The 23,464-nt window shown below is 43.8% G+C and overlaps 1 protein-coding gene across 1 annotated transcript in view; it reads left to right on the top strand.

Annotated features, from left to right (window-relative positions):
- Positions 1-22,454, top strand: part of LOC306987681 (phthioceranic/hydroxyphthioceranic acid synthase-like) — a 48,955-nt gene extending 26,501 nt beyond the window's left edge. Inside the window, exons 4-7 of the mRNA XM_079592172.1 lie at positions 14,000-14,160; positions 15,270-15,476; positions 15,698-15,879; positions 15,976-22,454. Coding sequence (XP_079448298.1) covers positions 14,000-14,160; positions 15,270-15,476; positions 15,698-15,879; positions 15,976-21,543 — 6,118 coding nt within the window. The 3' untranslated portion in view covers positions 21,544-22,454. The remainder of the gene's footprint in view (positions 1-13,999; positions 14,161-15,269; positions 15,477-15,697; positions 15,880-15,975) is intronic.
- Positions 22,455-23,464: the final 1,010 nt, after the last annotated feature.

Raw genomic sequence — 23,464 nt, 5'->3', positions numbered from 1 at the left:
TCTTCCGCTTATCCGGGGCCGGGTCGCGGGGGCAGCAGTCTAAGCAGAGACACCCAGACTTCCCTCTCCCTAGACACTTCCTCCAGCTCTTCCGGGGGGACACCGAGGCGTTCCCAGGCCAGCCGGGAGACATAGTCTCTCCAGCGTGTCCTAGGTCTTCCTCGGGGTCTCCTCCCGGTGGGACGTGCCCGGAACACCTTCCCAGGAAGGCGTTCAGGAGGCATCCGGAACAGATGCCCGAGCCACCTCAGCTGACCCCTCTCGATGTGGAGGAGCAGCGGCTCTACTCTGAGCTCCTCCCGAGTGACCGAGCTCCTCACCCTATCTCTAAGGGATCGCCCAGCCACTCTACGGAGAAAGCTCATTTCGGCCGCTTGTATCCGGGATCTTGTTCTTTCGGTCATGACCCAAAGCTCATGACCATAGGTGAGAGTAGGAACGTAGATTGACCGGTAAATCGAGAGCTTCGCCTTGCGGCTCAGCTCTTTCTTCACCACGACAGACCGGTACAACGACCGCATTACTGCAGCAGCTGCACCGATCCGTCTGTCAATCTCCCGTTCCATCCTTCCCTCACTCGTGAACAAGACCCCAAGATACTTAAACTCCTCCACTTGAGGCAGGAACTCTCCACCAACCTGAAGTGAGCAAGCCACCCTTTTCCGACTGAGGACCATGGCCTCGGATTTGGAGGTGCTGATTCTCATCCCAGCCGCTTCACACTCGGCTGCAAACCGTCCCAGTGCATGCTGAAGGTCCTGGTCTGTAGGGGCCAACACGACAACATCATCCGCAAAGAGCAGAGACGAAATCGTGTGGTCCCCGAACCTGACACCCTCCGGCCCCTGGCTGCGCCTAGAAATTCTGTCCATAAATATTATGAACAGAACCGGCGACAAAGGGCAGCCCTGCCGAAGTCCAACATGCACCGGGAACAAGTCTGACTTACTGCCGGCAATGCGAACCAAGCTCCTGCTCCGGTCGTATAGGGACCGGACAGCCCTTAGCAAAGGACCTCGGACCCCATACTCCCGGAGCACCCTCCACAGGCCGCCTCGAGGGACACAGTCGAATGCCTTCTCCAAATCCACAAAGCACATGTGGATTGGTTGGGCAAACTCCCATGAACCCTCCAGCACCCTGTAGAGGGTATAGAGCTGGTCCAGTGTTCCACGGCTGGGACGAAAACCGCACTGTTCCTCCTGAATCCGAGGTTCTACTATCGGCCGTAATCTCCTCTCCAGTACCCTAGCATAGACTTTCCCGGGGAGGCTGAGAAGTGTGATCCCCCTGTAGTTGGAACACACTCTCCGGTCCCCCTTCTTAAAAAGAGGGACCACCACCCCAGTCTGCCATCCCAGAGGTACTGTCCCCGACCGCCACGCGATGCTGCAGAGGCGTGTCAGCCAAGACAGCCCCGCAACATCCAGAGACTTGAGGTACTCAGGGCGGATCTCATCCACCCCCGGTGCCTTGCCACCGAGGAGTTTCTTGACTACCTCGGTGACTTCAGCTTGGGAGATGGACGAGTCAACCTCTGAGCCCTCAGCCTCTGCTTCCTCAATGGAAGACGTGACGGCGGGATTGAGGAGATCCTCGAAGTATTCCTTCCACCGTCCGACGACATCCCCAGTTGAGGTCAACAGCTGCCCACCTCCACTGTAAACAGCGTTGGCGGGGCACTGCTTCCCTCTCCTGAGTCGCCGGACGGTTTGCCAGAATCTCTTCGAGGCCAGCCGATAGTCATTTTCCATGGCCTCTCCAAACTCCTCCCAGGCCCGAGTTTTTGCCTCCACAACCACCCGGGCTGCAGTTCGCTTGGCCTGCCGGTACCCGTCAGCTGCCTCAGGAGTCCCACAAGCCAACCAGGCCCGATAGGACTCCTTCTTCAGCTTGACGGCATCCCTTACTTCCGGTGTCCACCACCGGGTTCGGGGATTGCCGCCTCGACAGGCACCGGAGACCTTACGGCCACAGCTCCGAGTGGCCGCTTCGACAATGGAGGTGGAGAACATGGTCCACTCGGACTCAATATCTCCAGCCTCCCTCGGGATCCGGTCGAAGCTCCGCCGGAGGTGGGAGTTGAAGATCTCTCTGACAGGAGACTCGGCCAAACGTTCCCAGCAGACCCTTACAGTACGCTTGGGTCTGCCGAGTCTGTCCAGCTTCCTCTTCCGCCATCGGATCCAACTCACCACCAGGTGGTGATCAGTTGACAGCTCCGCCCCTCTCTTTACCCGAGTGTCCAAGACATACGGCCGCAGGTCAGATGAAACGACCACAAAGTCGATCATCGACCTACGGCCTAGGGTGTCCTGGTGCCACGTGTACTGATGGACACCCTTATGCTTGAACATGGTGTTCGTTATGGACAAACTGTAACTAGCACAGAAGTCCAATAACTGAACACCGCTCGGGTTCAGATCAGGGGGGCCGTTCCTCCCAATCACGCCCCTCCAGGTTACACTGTCGTTGCCCACGTGAGCATTGAAGTCCCCCAGTAGAACGACGGAGTCTCCAGTCGGAGCACTTTCTAGCACCCCTCCCAGAGACTCCAAGAAGGCCGGGTACTCTGCACTGCCGTTTGGCCCGTAGGCACACACAACAGTGAGAGACCTATCCCCGACCCGTAGGCGCAGGGAAACGACCCTCTCGTTCACCGGGGTAAACTCCAACACATGGGGGCTGAGCTGGGGGGCTATAAGCAAACCCACACCAGCCCGCCGCCTCTCACCATGGGCAACTCCAGAGTGGTGAAGAGTCCATCCTCTATCAAGGAGTGTGGTTCCAGAGCCTAAGCCGTGCGTAGAGGTGATACCAACTATCTCTAGTTGGAACCTCTCAACCTCACGCACAACCTCAGGCTCCTTCCCCGCCAGCGAGGTGACGTTCCACGTCCCTAGAGCTAGTTTCCGTGTCCAGGGATCGGGTTGTCGAGGCCCCCGCCTTCGACTGCCGCCCGATCCTCTCAGCACCGGCCCCTTATGGCCCCTCCTGCAGGTGGTGAGCCCACGGGAAGGCGGCCCCACGTCGCTCCTTCGGGCTGAGCCCGGCCGGACCCCGTGGGGGGAGGCCCGGCCACCAGGCGCTCGCATACGAGCCCGGGCCTGGCTCCAGGGTGGGGCCCCGGCTGCGCCATACCGGGCGACGTCACGGTCCTCGATTTGTTGTTCATCATAAGGGGGTGTGTGAACCGCTCTTAGTCTGACCCGTCACCTAGGACCTGTTTGCCTTGGGAGACCCTACCAGGGGCATATAGCCCCGGACAACATAGCTCCTAGGGTCATTCGGGTACTCAAACCCCTCCACCACGTTAAGGTGGCAGTTCAAGGAGGGGTCTCCCAAGTATGAAGCTAATTATCATTAATATGATCACACTCACGCGCAGAGCACTATTCATATATGGTAATAATGTGCTGAGGCCATCTATGCAAAATGATAAACCAGGGAACTACACTAACCTTTTCCACTGGTGGCACTTGCGCTACTAACTTTTTCAGTTACTGGTGCAAAACATGATTTGGTTGCACAAATTATTTATAGTAAGCCGCTCTGGATAATAATGAACAATAATGAAACTGTATTGCATACAGATGTGCTTTTTATTTTACTTTCCATCTTTTAAACCACATGCCGCCTTGTTTTCTTTAACATTGGTTGGGTTAGATTTACTGCAATAGAAAATACAGTACACAATAATGTGCAAAATTAATTTCTTTTGGATTTCAACATGCTATGGTTGGCACAGATGGGCAGACTCCTGAACTCTTAAAATAAAATAAATATAATCCATAAAATAATAATAGATTTTCAGCAGCTATTGACTATTCAGTATTAAAGATAATAAAAAAAATGCATGTCTACTTCACAATTAAGTGAAATATAATAAGCCACAAATAAGGCTATATTATAAGCTACATTGAACTTAGCCTAATTATCCATTCAGATTCCTCACTTTCTTGGTTTGCTTGAAGCCGAAATGCAGTAGGGAGTGCTGCTGCGTCACGGGATATGTACATGTCTATACATTTCGCGTGCTTCATACTGTCATTGAGAAGCTTCAATTTACATGAAGCTGCGTTTACGTGGACACTTATCGGATTGACGGCTCAATCGGACTAAAAAAATCTTCATGTAAACACCTTAATCAATCGGATTGAGCTCGATCCGAATGCAATTTCGATCGGATTGAAAGGGTTTGTTTATTCCTTTTGTAATGCGATCGAGAGAACATGTCAAAACTTGATCGGATTGAAAACCGAAACTGAAAGGACTGCGCATGTACATTGACGTAAGACGCGCGGAACGAGCTGTTCTTCCTGTTGAATAAAGTGTCATAAATGAGTGTCCCGTCATTCTAAAATTCTCATTTCACTCAGCGCCTGTGAAGTGAAGCAGGACAACGTCCCACTAATTGTTTTGGATTCTCATCCACAGACGACTGGTTTTGGCCGCGAGGAGGGGCATTTTTACTGCGTGATAAATATAAGCAGCACGGCAAAACGGTTCAATGCTCAATGTCTCCAAATCATGACCAGAGACGGATTAATATTACGTCTGCCGTTTAAAACAAATAAAGAGCCAATAGAGGAGAATGGTTATGCGCGAACAGCGGGAAACGTGTGCCATATAAACGCGCACATCAACCCGATTACTTTAAGTCGCGGGGCTGAAGCCAACTTTGTGTTGAATGCTCAGAGCACGTTATAAAACGTGTTCTTAAAATACACATTTCTGTTTTAATAAATGCTCATAGTAAATCATAACATATTGCCTAAAACATAATAAGGTAGGAACAAAAATAATCAGTGATACATTTGCGACCCATTAAAAATTAGGGTCGCAATGGCATTTCAAAAGGTCGCATATGCGACCATTTTGGTCGCAGTGTAGTTCCCTGTAAACTGTACAGTGCATAGAAATTTCATGTTGGAGCGTGATTTGAGCGAACGTCGTGGAGCACGCTGGCATGGAGCAGTTCACATGTTCTGATACGAAATGGTCGACAGTAAGTAGCGTGAATGACATGCGATTTCAAATCTCAAATCAGCGCATTTCCTTTGAAATGTGAGTGTCGCAAGTGTACCGGGAAGGGGCGTTTTACTGATTGATAAAATAAGCATAATGGTTCATGTGCTCGTCGCCTCCTAATCAGATGAAAATATCCTGAAACAGATAAATATTAAGTTTGCTGTTTAAAACACATAAAAGAAGCAATGTAGGAGAATAGTGTGCACAAACAGCGGGAAACTGCAGTGTGCGCATTAGAGGTCGACCGATTGGATTTTACTGATACCGATAACTAGGTTTGACTGTAAGTTCTGATTACCGATTAATCAACCGATATTTTTAAAATTGATACTGTATTAAAAACAAACATAACACTCCAATTAAACAGTGCTGAACTGAAATGTGCTAAATGAAATAAATATATAATTAATATATTAAGATGAAAAGTTCTACAGAATGAATTCTACAGAAAATTATTTAAACATTAAAATATTACAGGTTTCTTTAGCTATAACCTAGAAACATGACTACATTTCATAGGTCAAGGTCAAATTTAATAATAAAGCACATTTCCAAGCAGTCATTACTGCCACAAAGTGCTGTACAGAAATTCCTACCAAACATAAAACATACTAATTAATCAAAGAAAAGTACATAGGCAAGATGTCCCAATAATAACAGTAATAGTTAAAAACACATGTAAACATTATTACAATCAAACATCACAGCGTCACAGCTCGTATCGTATTAAAAGATTTATCAAAAAGATGAGTTTTTAAAAGCGATTTAAATGACTCAATAGAGCTAGCTTCCTTAATATTAAGGGGAAGAGCATTCCATAGCTTAGGTCCTGCAACAGAAAATGCGCTGTCTCCTCTGGTTCTCAGTCTAGATCTAGGACAGTTTAGAAGTCGCTGGTCATTTGACCTAAGTGCTCTGACTGGGGTGTGCATAGTCAGCAAATCTGCTAAATAAGACAGTGCTAATCCATTTAAAGATTTAAAAACAAATAATAAAATCTTGAACTGTATTCTGAAAGCAACAGGCAACTAGGTAACACTTTGCAAGTCCCATTTGTTAACAGGGATGTATTAGCTAGCTTTCATGAACTATATGCATTAAGCAATATACATGTTTACTGTTTACTGTCTAATACAATTTAAAATGTATTAGTAAATGTTGTAATTAACAAATTAACAATGAACCATACTACAACATTTATTAACCCTCGGGTCGGCAAACGCGCGGGTGCTCGGGGTTTTTTTACATAGCAGCAAAATAGACCAAAAATACTCCGTCAGTTTTGGTCATACAGACTTAAGAAATATGAAAAAATAAGCTGTTAAATGTCTACTTTTTTATGTGTCCACTTACAATCGAAATAAAACATTGTGCTTTTGTAAAATGAAGTAAACAGGGAGTGCTTTCTGCCTCTCCGTCTCCGTGAACTTTTTTTCTGAAGCAGGTCTCTAAACTCAAACAAAACTCAGCGAATACTATTCACTCAGACATGAGCTATATATCTCTATAATCATTTAAGTGTGTATTTTTAAATTATATAATTCAAAACTAAAACAAATATTCTCTGTTTATGTAATCTATATAAAAAGAGCGAGAGATCAGCCGTTCTCATTATCGTTCTGCCAGCTCATTACTCTGCTAATGTGACACGCCCATCGACAGCGCGCCGCTATTCAAACGAATTTCTGAAGCAACACATGCAAACCAGTCAACGCCCACAACAGCTGGAAAACACACTCGCTGTGAGGAATAATAATATCGTGATAATCCTGGAAATTTTACATCAAACGTGCTGGAGTAGCCTAACAACGGATCCAGCTGCAGATCATCAGTGAGTGCTTTGTTCTAATCGCGATATGAAATGGTGTCTGTAAACCGCAAAAGACTGTTTAAATTTGAATCGCGTTTCTGTGTTTGAATGAATGAACGGCGCATATGCATGCTGTTGTTGTTCACACACTAGTCTGTGTGTGAATGAATTAAAGGGTTAGTTCACCCAAAAATTTAAATAATGTCATTAATGACTCAGCCTCATGTCGTTCTAAGCCCGTAAGACCTCCGTTCATCTTCGGAACACAGTTTAAGATATTTTAGATTTAGTCCGAGAGCTTTCTGTCCCTCCATTGAAACTGTATATACAGTATACTGTCCATGTCCATAAAGGTAATAAAAACATCATCAAAGTAGTCCATGTGACATCAGTGGGTTAGTTAGAAGTTTTTGAAGCATCGAAAATACTTTTTGGTCCAAAAATAACACAAAATAAGACTTTATTCAGCATTGTATTCTCTCCCGGGTCTGTTGTCAATCCTTCACAGTTACGCTGATGACGTGTTATCTGGTGCGCCCGAGCTTCATTTATAGACTGAAACGCACGCTGTAAAAGTGTCTCATCCGCGACATGCACATTTACGCACCATTAAAAAAATGATATCCACGCAAACAATGTAGAATAGCTTGAATATAGCGTGCGTCTCCCTCAGACTGTAAACGAAGCTCGGGCGCACCAGATAACACGTCATCAGCGTCTTACGTCAGCAGCGTCACTGCGGAGTCCTGAACGCAGATTCACAACAGACCCGGGAGAGAATACAATGCTGAATAAAGTCTTATTTTGTGTTATTTTTGGACCAAAAAGTATTTTTCGATGCTTCAAAAACTTCTAACTAACCCACTGATGTCACATGGACTACTTTGATGATGTTTATATTACCTTTATGGACATGGACAGTATACTGTATATACAGTTTCAATGGACGGACAGAAAGCTCTCGGACTAAATCTAAAATATCTTAAACTGTGTTCCGAAGATGAACGGAGGTCTTACGGGCTTAGAACGACATGAGGGTGAGTCATTAATGACATTATTTTCATTTTTGGGTGAACTAACCCTTTAAGCTTTTAGCAAACTATCTATATTGCCTACTGAGATGAGTAAAAATCGACTGAATACGTTGAAATAAAATGTCTTTGTATAAGCAACATATTAAACTGCAAATTAACATTTATGCCCTAATGTATAAAATACGATATGTTACAGACGAAATATGAAAGACAACATTTCTTTTTGGATAGATTATTTATAAAGTTTTTACTGCCACATCAAAACTTAATTTACAAGGTGCAAACAAAATCTTAAAAGGTCAATATAAGCCTTCTCTTTAAATTATTTTTGTGTTTTATTAGTGACAAATTTGGGGAGAGGATAGCCTACATCCAAAACTTTCTGAAAATACGAATGAGAATTAACTGCACAATTACTAGAAATGTTTACCTTGGATATTATACAATTTGCAAGCATACACAGTTTGTGGAAAAATACACTTTTTTTCAAGATGTTTCCAACTCTGAACCAATTCTGTAGTTATATATATATATGTATGTGTGTGTGTATATATATATATATGTGTGTGTGTGTGAGTTGTCTTTGCATTCTTTCTTGTGGCTCAGTGACACCTGAATGAAAGGCTCATTAGTATGCAGCATTAGCAGGTCTTTGTCTTCTCAGGTGTGAATTAGGACATTATTCATGACCTTGTTGGATCATTCACGCCCACCTGCATATTGCTCAAAATGAGTCGTTTGATCGAATGAATCAATGACTCGCTCATTAAGACGGTCGCCTGACGGCGCTTTAGTGTTATGTTTAAAAGTATCATTCTTTCCAACGATAGTTAATTAACTTATATTTAAAACAATCTCATAAGATTATTTAATTCATTGTTGTTTTTCAGTGTAAAATATTTAATTTGATCAGGGTAACAGCCCTATAGTGTCTTATTGTTCTAAATAATTTAATTCATGACTGTGTGCGTCCACGACGAGGAACGAGCAGAACAGAGCGAACGTTTTTTTAGTTCATTGTTACATTTATAGGCACTGATAATGGTGTGGAGCAGAGCGAGCATTTTCAATGAATTCCTATTTTACTTTCGCTTTCAAGTTAGCGATTTAAAAGCCCCCTCCGGTGTCACACGTTGATTAACTGGTGGGAAAATATTCCTATAGTCACATATAGTTTTGTTACTGTAGAAAAAACTAACGCTAACACTTTTGTCAAAAGCATTTAGAAAGTGACACACTTCCTGCTGCCAGTTGGTGGCGCTATAACTTATACTCACAATAGTCACATCCATGTGATCGGCCTCTTACCACGAACACACTGCTGAAGTTTCATCAAGATCAGTGTCACGACACACACAAGGGAAAAGGTAAGATCCAATAGCAGTTTATTAATAGGGTAATCCGTACTCACAACAGTCCAGGCAAAGGGTCAAAAGTCCAATAAGGCAATCCAAATACAAAAGACAAACACGAACAACAGGAACGGAAGTGTGGGGACAATATACAAGGACTCCGTGACAAACACTGAAACTGACAGGGTATATATACACAAGTGCTAAATGAGGTGACAAGAAACAGCTGAACACAATGAACACTAAGTGACAGACAGGATCATGGGAAATGTAGTGAGGATGTGGATGACACCGTGGGGAAGAGGACATCTAGTGGACACCAGGAATACACAAACCAGACACTGTGACATAACCCCCCCTCTACGGAGCGGCTACCAGACGCTTCAAGACCCATAAAAAACAAACAAAACAAGAGTCCAGGCGGGAGGTGGAATGGTGGAGAATCAGGGGGAGGGACGGAGGGCCAGGACCATGAAGGGGAACAGGAACAGGGGATGACAACTTAACCGGCGGCCGTGGCGAAGCAGACAGTCCATCGGGCGGCCAGGGCGAAGCAGACAGTCCATCGGGCGGCCAGGGCGGAGACGACAGTCCATCTGGCGGCCAGGGCGGAGACGACAGTCCATCTGGCGGCCAGGGCGGAGACGACAGTCCATCTGGCGGCCAGGGCGGAGAACACCAGGGTGAAGACGACCACTCGGGCGGCCATGGCGGAGACGACCAGGGTGAAGCCGACCACTCGGGCGGCCATGGCGGTGAAGACCAAGGCGGAACAGAGACAGACCCTGGCTCAGGAACTGGAACAGAGACAGACCCTGGCTCAGGAACTGGAACAGACACCACCGGCTCAGGAACTGCAACAGACACCACCGGCTCAGGAACTGCAACAGACACCACCGGCTCAGGAACTGCAACAGACACCACCGGCTCAGGAACTGCAACAGACGCCACCGGCTCAGGAACTGCAACAGACGCCACCGGCTCAGGAACTGCAACAGACGCCACCGGCTCAGGAACTGCAACAGGCGCCACCGGCTCAGGAACTGCAACAGGCGCCACCGGCTCAGGAACTGCAACAGGCACCACCGGCTCAGGAACAGACACGGGCACCGGCTCAGGAAAAGGCTCGGCGGGCGTGATGTGAAGCTCAGGCTCGGCGGGGGTGACGTGAAGCTCGGGCTCGGCGGGGGTGACGTGAAGCTCGGGCTCGGCGGGGGTGACGTGAAGCTCGGGCTCGGCGGGCGTGACGTTAAGCTCAGGCTCGGCGGGCGTGACGTGAAGCTTCGGCTCGGCGGGCGTGACGTGAAGCTCAGGCTCGGCAGGCGTGACGTGAAGCTCAGGCTCAGCGGGCGTGACGTGAAGCTCAGGCTCGGCGGGCGTGACGTGAAGCTCAGGTTTGGCAGACGTGTGCTTCCTCCATGCATGCAGAACCGCTACTGCGTAAAAGAGGAACACCGCCCTCTTGGCTGTGGCCGGACTGATGGTGGGCAGTTCCGAGACGACAGCGGGCTGCACGGGAACGACCTCCGGGACGACAGCGGACTGCACAGGGACGACAGCGGGCTGCACGGGCACGGCCTCCTGGATGACAGCGGACTGCACGGGGATGACAGCGGGCTGCACGGGCACGGCCTCTGGGACGACAGCGGGCTGCACAGGAACGACCTCTGGGACCACCGGACTCGGGACCACCGGACTCGGGACCACCGGGGCAGTCACGGAGGAAGTCTTCCTTCTCCTCCTCTGTTTCGGTACCACCGGAACTGGAACCACCGAAACCAGCGGGGAAGGACGCTCGGGACTGAACATCACCGGCCCATGGTCAGAGAATGATCGCAATGGAGATTGCTGTCTGTGCTCACCTCTAGTCTCTCCTGCCCTACGACCTCCACGGGTCCCAGAAAATCTGGCCAGACGGGTTCCCTCAAACGAGTCCTTGGGTCCGGTGAAAAGGGCCGCAGGAGACTTTGCCGGTGAAGCTTCCTCAGTCATCCGAGCCCACAATGCGAAACATTGAAAAATGTTCATACGTGGTGCCTCCTCCTTGACTTGAGAAGTCCCGCTCGAAGTTGCACCCTTCCTCCCATTAGTCTGGGAGGGAACACGGAATCCCGTACTGCTGGATCTTGACATTGACGGAGTCCTTCCGTCATGACACACACAAGGGAAAAGGTAAGATCCAATAGCAGTTTATTAATAGGGTAATCCGTACTCACAACAGTCCAGGCAAAGGGTCAAAAGTCCAATAAGGCAATCCAAATACAAAAGACAAACACGAACAACAGGAACGGAAGTGTGGGGACAATATACAAGGACTCCGTGACAAACACTGAAACTGACAGGGTATATATACACAAGTGCTAAATGAGGTGACAAGAAACAGCTGAACACAATGAACACTAAGTGACAGACAGGATCATGGGAAATGTAGTGAGGATGTGGATGACACCGTGGGGAAGAGGACACCTAGTGGACACCAGGAATACACAAACCAGACACTGTGACAATCAGTTAATGTATAAAGACGTTGTAAACCCTTCGTGTTTCTCTTTTCTCGCCATAAATTTGTTTCCTCGCCACGGCCAAACTGTTCGAGATATCAAAAATCCGTCCGCAATTTAGCATCCTCAATGTCTTGACTTCATGCTGACCGAGTTTCGTGGCGATTGAATGAATTGCCTAGGAGGAGTATTTCAAATTCCAGAGCAAGCGTTCTCCAATCAACCCATAATAGCCGACTTCTTGTTGGGCTGGCGTAAAACTTGACCCAGGGAAAGTTGTTCGTCCTGATGAGATCTATAAGTGTACCGAGTTTCATATTAATTCATGCAAGCGTGTTTGATATATGGACCAAGTTTTCGTATCCCGTTCAAGGGGGCGCTATTGAGCCCCCCTGCCACGCCCGGGTACCAGCTTCAGCCCGGCCCTGATGGCCGTGGGTTCTGACCCGTGTGCAAAGTTTCAAGAGTTTTTGAGCACGTTAAGGGACCCAAAAGACCCTGAAACCTTGAAAAACAAACATTAAATCCCTCACATCCCACAGAGAGAGAGAGGGAGTGGGGGAGAAAATCCACATTCAAACCAAAATATCTGACTTCCTGTTGGTCGGAGCTAATGACTGTCAATTAGAAAGTTGTCCGGCTGGAGGAGAACAAAATGCATAGCGATTTTTGTTACTGTAGGTAAAACTAATACCCCATTTTTGACTAAAAGAAAACGTTGCACATGTCTATTAGACAATAAATGTAAAGTGTCTGTCGAGTTTCATGCAATTTCAAGCATGCTAAGAGTCTCAAAAACATCAAAAAAGAATATTAAAGTTTGATGCGTTGCCATGGCAACAGTATTTAAGATATCAATAATCCTTTCACAGGTCTACATCTGCCGTGTGTTTACATTATACATATGAAGTTTGAAGCAAATCGGGTAAAAATAAGAGGGTGAATTCAAAGCATTTTGAAAGTGACACACTTCCTGCTGCCAGTTGGTGGCGCTATAACTTTGACTCACAATAGTCACATCCATGTGATCGGCCTCTTACAACGAACACACTGCTGAAGTTTCATCAAGATCAGTTAATGTATGAGGATGTTATAACACACTTCCTGTTTCCAATATTCGCCATAAATTTGTTTCCTCACCACGGCCAAACCGTTTGAGATATCAAAAATCCCCTGGCAATTTATCATCCTCCATGTCTTGACTTCATGCTGACCGAGTTTCGTTGTCATCGGATGAATTCTCTAGGAGAAGTGTTTCAAATGCCAGAACATGCGTTTCCATAAAACCCATAATAGCCGACTTCCTGTTGGGCTGGCGTAAAACTTAGAGCACTTATATGTGTACAGAGTTTCATATTATTACATGCAATCGTGTTTGATATATGGACATGTTTTCGAATCCCATTCCAGGGGGTGCTGGCGAGCCCCCCTGCCACGCCCGGGTCCCAGCTTCAGCGGGTTCTGACCCGTGTACAAAGTTTCAAGAGTTTTTGAGCACGTTAAGGGCCCCAAAAGTGGCAAAAACCTTGAAAAAAAATTATAATAAAGAAGAAGAAGAAGAAGAAGTACAAATAATCTTTAGAAGAACAATAGGGCTCTGCGCTCTTTCAGGGCTTGGGCCCTAATAATCCTAAGGAAAACAATAGGGCCTTCGCCTTTTCAAGGCTTGGGCCCTAATAATCCTTAGAAGAACAATAGGGCTTTGCGCCCTTTCAGGGCTTGGGCCCTAATAAAGATCCTAAAAGTTTCTAAAGAATTTTACATGCAAAATGTATTAGGTTAGGTGGAGCATTGGGCCATGCCAAATTAAGTTTTAGAGCTCTACCTAAAAAATTGGCATTAGTTATGTGTACTTAGACTGTAAGAGCTAAAAATGAGATTTCTGTTTAGAACAACAGAATATAGCTAGATCAATAATATGGCGGGAGCAGCAAACGACAGATACAGTGGGAGTGGTGTCAAGCCTCGGAGAGGCATTTATTAAATTAAATAAACATAAAATGTCCAAAACATGGAAATAAAATGTTAAAATAAAAGGGTATCTGGTGTCCTCGCTGTGTCAGGGAATTGTGAAGAATGGGTAGTGAAGAGATGGGATGGGTATCAACATTTCATATTTTGTGATCTGCTAAAGAAAATAAGTCATAAAGGTTTGGAATTACATCATGTGAGGATAAGTGATGATGGAATTGTCCTTTTTTGGTGAACTATCTTTGCAGTATCTGAACTCCAAAAGTAATAACCCCATAATTTACCTTTTATTTTGTGCAGCTTGAATGAGTTTGACCACAAGTTCTTTGGCATCACTAATGCTGAAACAATCACCATGGACCCTCAGCACAAACTTTTGTTGCAGTGCACCTACAGGGCCCTAGAGGACGCTGGGATACCAATGGAAAAGGCCAGTGGAACGCGAACAGGAGTATTTTTGGGTAATATATAAGATAAATAAAAAAGTAAATTTTGGTGTCTTTTAATCCCAGTGAAAAAGTATATGCTCCAACTGCATGGGAAGTACCTGCAGAGCAACCTCTGGTTAAGATGTGTTGCTAAATAGCACATAGATTTTCAACATACTGCTGATATTTACGCTATTCCATGATGCACTATGCTACATCCGACGTCACAAGTTGCTTAAGTTGCGCTTTAGACACACGTAGACTGCGTTTGGCCGGAAGCTATAATTTTACTTTGTAATGTGTTTTCTTTGTAATGAGTCTAAACTACGGAAGCCCTGAACCGCAGCGTAAACAAAAAAATCCGACTTTATTCTCGTAATTTGTTTCATTTTTTACAGATTTTTTTTAACGTTGCGGTTCAGGGCTTCCGTGCGCTCTTGAAGTCGAACTCCCTCGGAGCACAAAGACTCCGACTGAGAAGGTACCACAATCCTGGTCCAAACTTTATGTGGCACGTTGACTCGTTGACTGTCTATAGGTTACGCCATCTGGGTCGAGAACACTTAACAGTAAACCGTCTCCCTCTTCACCGTAAATCCTTTCTGGATACATTTTAAGTGCATCACTCTGTATCCAATCATTTGGCCAGATCCCATGATATCCGTGATTAAAGCTGGCTACCTCCATCCAGTCTGAAAAGTGTTTTCGCCTCTAAAGTCTATTCCGGCGCAGTATATTTTGTAACGTCCTAAAACAAATGGTAATCCCATGTTGGTAGATTAGCACCTGAAGAATTTCCTTTTGTTGAAAGCCCAGATAAAAGTAAAAAGCTACTATTATGTTTAGATCCATGTCAGAGGCAGTTCGACTTCACAAGCGCATTTCTTATTTTAAAAAAATAACTTCTACGGTAGACTGTATTCTCGTAATGTTTCGACTTTAATCTCTAAATATTTATATCATTTTTGATATGTCAAAAATCATAATTTATATAATTTTTTTTTTTTTTTACGTTGCGGTTCAGGGCATCAAGGCACTTAACCTCAGGTTGCACTGTAATAGGTATACAGTAAGTGGCTATGAAAAAAAAAGCATTTCGCCAGCTAACATATCTAACATGTTTTTGTTTGCTTGTTTTTCAGGCCTAATGAACAGAGACTTTGAGCTGGCAACTGTGAGGATTAATCCAAAACACATAGACCACACCAATGGCACAGGTGTCGCTATGAGCATAGCTGCCAACCGCATCTCATACATATTCAACTTCACGGGCCCCTCACTGTCCATTGACTGTGCCTGCTCCTCATCCCTCGTTGCCCTTCACTTAGCTTGTCAAGCCATAAAACAAGGTAGTCCTCAAAAATATGTATGTCAACCCTGTGGATCAACTTATTTGCACATTATTGGAAGGTTGTCCAAATACTGTACATTGAATGTGTACTAATATATAGTACTGTGCCAAAATACATTAGATGTTTCATGTATGTTTTGCTTTTAAATTAATTTTTAAAAAATCAGCAATTAGGCTGCCCCCTATTAGTATTGTGGTTATCTGTATTTCACTCAACAGGAGACTGTGATATGGCCTTGTGTGGCGGTGTATCCTGTATATTGGAGCCGACCCTTTTTGTGACTCTCTCCAAGGCAAAAATGATCTCCTCTGATGGAACGAGTAAACCTTTCAGCAGCAAAGCAAACGGATATGGCAGAGGTGAAGGATGCGGGGTCGTTCTATTAAAGCCTCTGAAAAAAGTAAATAAAAAGAGTATCTCATATAAACAATGACAGCAAAGTACCTAATGATAAACTACTGCAGGAAACACCTATATGTTGTTTGTATTTTGACAGGCTTTTGAAGATCATGATCATATTTGGGGTATCGTCGGCAAAACTGCAGTAAATCAAGATGGCCACACCGTTAGTCCAATCACCAAACCATCCATAGTACAGCAGGAGGAGCTGCTTAGAAAAATCTACTCAACAGAGACTGACGGGATTTGTGTCCAGTATATTGAGGCTCATGGGACTGGAACTCCAATTGGAGATCCAATAGAGGCAGGCAGTATCTCAAAAGTCATTGCCAAGGCAAGACCTCAAAAGTCAGGGCCACTTATCATTGGATCTGTTAAAAGCAATATTGGACACACAGAATCTGCCGCAGGTGTTGCAGGGCTCATAAAGGTTCTTTTGATGATGCAGCACGAAACCATTGTGCCATCATTGTTCTACTCCGTGGAAAACTCCAGCATAGACTCTGAGTCTCTCAATATTAAAATCCCCTCCACAGCAGAAAAATGGATCAGTGACAGCAGAGCAGGGAGGTCTGCAGGAATCAATAACTTTGGGTTCGGTGGAACAAATGCACATGCAATTGTCAGACAATATGTGCAGTCAAAAAAGCCAAAAGCTCAGCTGACAAGCAAATCCCATCAGTATTTTGTGGTCTCTGCAGCCTCAGAAAAATCTATGAAAAATATTATTGAAGATACAGCAGAACAGATCAGTGCAGGGAAAATATCAGATCTACAGTCTTTACTGTACACATCCGCATGTAGAAGAAGTCACTTGAAACACAAATACAGGAAAGTATTTCAAACATCATCATTGGCAGATCTGCAAGAGAAACTTACTGCTGCTGTCGAGAAAAAGCTTGTACCGTCAAAGACAGACTCCAAGCTAGTTTTTGTGTTTTGTGGCAATGGTGTTACATATCAGGGTATGTGCAAGCAGCTCCTAAAACAAGAGCCAGTTTTTAGAGAAGAAATCTTAAAGATTGAAACACTGTTGCAAAGCTATAGAAGTTTGAATCTGATAGAGATGCTAGAAAATGAATCTGAGAAAAGTACAGAGCCATCTGATCCTAAGATTGTCCAGCCTCTTCTGTTTGCTATTCAGGTTGCGGTTGTCAAACTCCTGAAACACTGGGGCATCAGTCCTGATGCTGTTTTGGGGCACTCTATTGGAGAAGTCGCTGCGGCTCATTGTTCTGGTTTGCTGTCACTTGAAGATGCGGTGAAAATCATCCACTATCGCAGTTCTTTGCAAAGCACTGTGACAGGAGGGAAGATGCTGGCAGTCAGTAATATGGCTGTTTCTGAAGTCTTGAAAATTCTTCCATCTTATTCAGGAAAGGTTTGTCTGGCTGCTTATAACAGCCCTCAGTCATGCACCCTCTCAGGAGATGCAGATGACATTTACAGGCTGCAACAGAATTTGAGCAACTCACCCAGTGGAAAAGATTTGTTTCTTCGCATTTTAGATATACCTGCAGCATACCACAGTCACAAGATGGATCCTATTTTATCCAAAGTGGAACAGAGTATAGGCTCATTGCAGGCACATACTTTGCAGACAGAATTGTTCTCAACAGTGACAGGTGTTAGTTTGTGTTCCTCAGATTTTATTACTGGTGAATACTGGGCAAAGAATATCAGAGAACCTGTTGAATTTGAACAAGCTGTAAAGTCTGCAGCTAAAAACAAAAGGAGTGTGATATTTGTTGAAATTGGTCCAAGAAGATCTTTGCAGAGGTACATCACTGAGACTCTGGGAAATGACTTCACTGTGATTCCCTCAGTGCAGCCTGATAAAGATCATGAGACAATGCTTGCAGCTATTTCCAGACTGTTTGAGCTTGGGGTCAAAGTAGACTGGGAAACGTTATACAAAGGTTTTGAGATTGAACCAATTCGCTACCCACGATACCAGTTTGACGATGTGAGATGTGAGAGAGATGCCTTCACTTCACGTTTGCAGTCGATCGTTCCCACTGGCAAGCATCCAGTAGTTACACAAATGGGTACAGACAGTTCAGTGTTCAGCTGTGATTTAACCTCTGAATCAGTGGCCTTTCTGCAGGACCACAAGCAGAGTGGGGTTGCCATCATTCCTGGTGCATTTTATGCAGAGTTAGGTTTAGCAACTTACATGGCATATGCAAAACCTAAGGTTTCACTAAGTTCTCTGCAGCTCAACATAACATTCCAGAGTCCATTCATCTTCACCCAGAATGCCCCAGATTTAAAAGTACAGCTGAATCATTCAGAACATTTGGCTGATAACACATGTAACTTCAAAATACAGTCTACTTCTGCAGTCTATGCGTTTGGCACAGTAGAAGCAAAACCAGGTAGAAGTCCTGAAGAACAGTTGATTTCATTAGACTGCATTTACAAAAGATGCACATGCCACATGACTAATGAAGAACTTTACAAACTTCTTAGTCAAGCAGGATTTGAGTATGGGTCTGTCTTCAGAAATAATGCAGATGTTTATTGTGGGAAAGAATTTAGAGAGGCTATATCTGTTGTGAAGGTCCCAAAGGAATTACTGACTCAATTACATGACTATCACCTTCACCCTGTGGTCTTGGATTATGTTATGCAACTTCTTCTTGCAACTATAGGGGGTGTATCAACAAGACCCCAATATCCTGTGCAAATAGGAAGCCTGACTGTATTTGAACCATTGCAAGAGGAGATGGTTGTATATCTGAGAGCAGTACATGTGGGAGAAGATGATTTCGACATTTGTGGCTGCTTAGCCAACAAACAGGGTAGGGTGTTAGTTGAACTCAAGCATGTGAAGATCAGAATGCTAGGAAGTCGTTCCCAAGTAGTCAAGGATTACTTCTTCCACAATAATTTCAGCATCATCTCTGAAGTTGACACCTTTAAAACACAGATTAAGGCACTGGTCTTTTCTGACCAGTTAGGAATTTCTAAAGCTTTGCAACAGTACTTGGACCCAACATCTAGATATGTGTCTTCTTCAAACGGTATCAATCTGTTGAAAGATGGAGTTGAAATTCTTTTGTCAAAACTGAAAATTTCAAGTGTAAAGAAAAACTTCCAGGAAATTTTGTTCATGTGGGGGGATGCAGACCTAACCTCTCTTGAATCAGAGAAAATCTTGGCCTGTATGGCGGGGTGTTGTGAGATTTTCCGACAGCTCGTCAGATATCTCAAAGCACTTAATTTCCCAGGTGATATCAGAGTAATAACCTACAAGTCGTCTGAGAGTATAGTGGACCACATAAACCCTGGGTTTGTTCTGTCAGGGATGATAAGAGCATGTGCAGCGGAGTTGCCAGAACTTTCCTTCCAGCTGATTGACATGGGCTCTGCCACTTTTGAAGACATCAAGGCTTTGGTTCAGGTCCTCAGATCATACCCCTGTAACAAATATCCAGAGCTAGTTGTGAAGGAGGGCAACATTCTCAAACCTGATATCACCCACACACCTCTGCCAACCATGGCAATCTCTTTAAGAAACCTCCACATGTTGGATGATGAAGTCTTCATCTTGCAGACATCTGACCCATATATAATGACAAATGTGTCAGCGACTCAAATGGACAATTCCATTGAACTGATTCAAGGAAAAAATATTGAGCTTCATCTCAGTAAAATCTGTGTTCATTCATCAGATTACTTTCCAGTCAGTATTTCTGACCTGAATTATGGTCAGACATTGTATTGGAACAAGCACACAGATGAAAAACATAAGCTCTTAGCCCTTGACTTCAGTGGTACTGTCACAGCTGTGGGTAAAGATGTCAGCAAATTTAAAGTTGGTGATCATGTTATGTCTTGTTACCCTGTGGCTGCCAACACTAAAGTAGTTATCCCAGCAGCTGTTTGCTGCAAAGCAAAAAGGCTTTCATTCCTGAATGACGTGCCTTGTGTATCTTATATGGTACTGGCTTGGGAGATCCTGCATGAGTCTTTACCCAAAGCTAAACAGCAATGGGAATTGGGTATTTTCTCCACCGTTCCTGACTCAGCTTTGATGAATGTGTTAATTACTATAGCAAACAGATCAGGTTGGAATGTCAGAGTGAGCACGCAGGCTGATCAGCTGTCTTGTGATTTTAGTGAGGTTGCGGGAGCTGTTCTTCTACCTCCTTATAATGTAGAAACCGCTGAAATAGCTAGCAGTGTTAGAGGCATCAAAGACATTGTTCTTGTCTATGATAACCAGACAGAATTTCCATTCAATACTAGAACATTCCGAGGTACAAATGAGGAAGTCCGCTTCCATGCCCTCCTCATGTCCCAGATGATGCAAAAAGGGTCTCTGCAAATGCAAATGCCACAAATCTACCGTTGGCTGAAATCCATGCATTTGGACAGAAAGTCCTTGTCTTCGGACGTGACAGCTGTTCAAAGAGTGAAATCTCAAGACACTGATCTTTTATCTGTAAAAGAATCTGAATCATACTTCAGATGCCAGATCCTACCCATTATAGTCCTGAGCAGTGAAGACAAGAAACAGCTGTCGGACATTCCAGTAATGCCGAAACACAGTCTGTTCAAGAAAAATTCAGTCTATATTGTCACAGGTGGTCTAACAGGGTTGGGCTTTGAGACAGTAAAGTTTATTGCTCAAAAAGGAGGAGGGAACATTGTCATTCTGTCTAGGAGTAATCCAAACCCTCAGATGCAACAAGAGATAAGTCAGCTCAGTAGCGATTGGGGTTCTGTCATTAAATCTCTGCCCTGTGATGTCTCAGTTTCTGAGCAAGTTGACCAGACAATTATTAATATTGGAAAACTATTTCCATCCAGTCCCATCAAAGGGGTATTTCACAGTGCGGTTGTCTTGCATGATGGGCTGATTGAACGTCTTGACAAATCTCTTTATGAGAAAGTTATGAGGCCAAAAGTAAATGGAGTGATTAACCTTCACCGAGCGACCATACAGTGCAATCTGGATTACTTTGTGTGTTATTCCTCCATTTCTGCCTTCATCGGCAATGCCTCACAAACTAATTATGCTGCGGCTAATACGTTCATGGACACTTTCTGTCAGTACCGCAGAAACATTGGGCTTTCTGGACAGTCCATTAATTGGGGGGCTTTGAATCTTGGTCTTCTGCTGAACAAAGGCCATTTCCAAAGATTTCTGGAGGCAAAGGGAATCATGCTTTTGGAGATTCCAGAAATCCACGAAAGTCTTGAGCAGTGCCTTTTGATCAACAAACCTCAACAGGTTGTATGCAAATTCAATTTTAAAAACAGCTGGAATAACATTCTCAGTCAGAATAAATCACTGAATGTACGCCTTTTCAAAATAGCACATGAAGCTATTAGTAAAGCTGGAGTGAATTTATCTACACCTGAACAACCCAAGAAACCATCCTCACCACGTGATCATCTGTGGTTCATGATTAGCGAAACGAGTGGTGTTGAGATGGATGAGCTGAATGATGATGTTCATCTTTTTGATTTAGGCATTGACTCAATGTTAGCAATGACTCTGCAGAACCTTATCTTCAATGATAGAGGTGTGAACGTCCCGCTAGTGACTCTGCTGGATCCAAATAGCACACTGGCAACTCTCATTAAAATTCTGGAGGAGAACTGTGTAGACGAATATCAGAGTGAAGAAGAGAGCAATTCTACATACTTCTGATTTGTATTTTGTATTTCTCCAAAGCAGTCTTGTTGTAGCCTCAAAACAAGGAATCTAATTTAGCAAAATCATGACATTTTGATGTGAAATGGGGTATAGTTAGTAATATAGTACTTCATTAAAAAATGCAATTAAAATCTAGTTCATTATATTGGCAGATATTCCAATATGAATACATTTCACTAAATTCCCCTCCACTGTAGTGAAATATTGACTAAAGAGGTTAAAACTCGTTCTAACTAACTACTCTGTGTTAACACCACATAACATCGAAAATTGACGTTCTGCAGACTGTGGACTTAACATTGTGTGATCAAAGTTTTGACCCTTTCAGCATTCAACATTCAGCACTTCACTTCAGTTTGTAAATTGCTTTCTGTATCTATTTTAATGTACTTGAAACCAAAGCTGTATGAGGGACACATACTGACATGCTGATGATGATTAAGATGATGATTATTTTGTTTTGTTATTATTATTATTTAATCTAGCTAAAGAGATATTGACAAAGCTATTTTTAAGCCGGGTCAGAGGTAACTGCAAATATGAAATTAAATGAAAAAATAATTTAATTAATGAATCGACCCAAACAATAGTATTAGTAAGATTAAGAATGCTTATTGAAGTTTAAAATACTGTCAACGATGACAATTGTAAAGATATGTATATGGATTATTTAGTGCTTTATGCATAGATTGAGACTTTATGTAGTAAATACTAGTATCATGATATTTTACGAAGCAAATGTTGAATCAGTAGTGCAAAATAAGATGTCGATATGATATGAGCATTTATCAGTAAAACTACAATGAAAGGAGTAACTGAGTAATAAACAGTACAATACTGTTGTGATTGGGAATTGGATGCAACTGTAATAGTATATGGTGTGTGGATATATATGCAGGAACTTTGTTACCCAATGCAAATATCTGAGAAATAAAGAAATGTAATGTAGAAAGTCATATATTTTGTTTTTATTTTAAGATTTGTCAGTCCAAGTTGCTTTCAGTAAAAACAGCTCAAGCCTTGTCTGTGAAAACAGGAGAAAGTGCAGCGCCGAGCCGTGTCTAGGACAACTGAGCGCGTCTAGCATATCGGACGCGCACTTTCTCAGTTTATGGCCAGCAATAAAAACGCTGAATGGCGCCGCCGGTGTGTACACTCATAGAGAATAATGTGTTCGAATTTTAAATACGAGGCGCTGCACGACGCGGCGCTTCTCGTCTGAACGTTACGTTTGGATGAATGATGAGCGCGAGACGCCGAAATGCCAATAAGATTCTGAATGGAAAGTTTACTTTTAAAAAGTTGCCAAATAGTTCAATTGACAAGACCAAAGTGATCTGTGTGTTTTGTCGTTGTGAACTGAGCTATCATCGCAGCACGTAGTCGCAGCAGTCTGAACTTGATGGCCAAGCACACACACAGCTGATGCGTTTCTATAACGTTACCTCGTCAGTATTTCTTTCACCCTTTTATTGATGGACAGTGTTACATTGTGTGAGAGATTATTTGCTCCAAGTGAGAATGTTAGTGTGGAATTGAACACAGTATATGCCAATGTTGTTTTCAATAAAAAAAAACATTTGCACAAAGCAAGCCGATCCACTTTTCCATGTTGATAAGAGCATTAAAATGAGAAAAAATAATGGGACAAAAAGAAATCAAGAGACATTTAGAATTGAGAAAAATGTGCGATTAATCGCGATTAAATATTTTAATCGTTTGACAGCCCTAATTATAACAATTTAAAAGATAATTGTGACCTTTTCCTCACAAATCTGACTTTTTTTATATCACGCAATTGCGAGAAAAAATGAAATATTCATTGGCAACAATCAGTGCTTCATGAGGCTTCATTTGCCCACCCCTACTAGTAAGTGAGGAGATGGGGTGGTGGAGTGATGCTGGAAAACTGTTA

The sequence above is a fragment of the Phoxinus phoxinus genome, assembly GCF_949152265.1.
Source record: "Phoxinus phoxinus genome assembly, chromosome: 20".
Taxonomy (NCBI): Eukaryota; Metazoa; Chordata; class Actinopteri; order Cypriniformes; family Leuciscidae; genus Phoxinus; species Phoxinus phoxinus.
The sequence above is the reverse complement of the archived record's forward strand: the minus strand, read 5'-3'. Positions and strand labels throughout refer to the sequence as shown.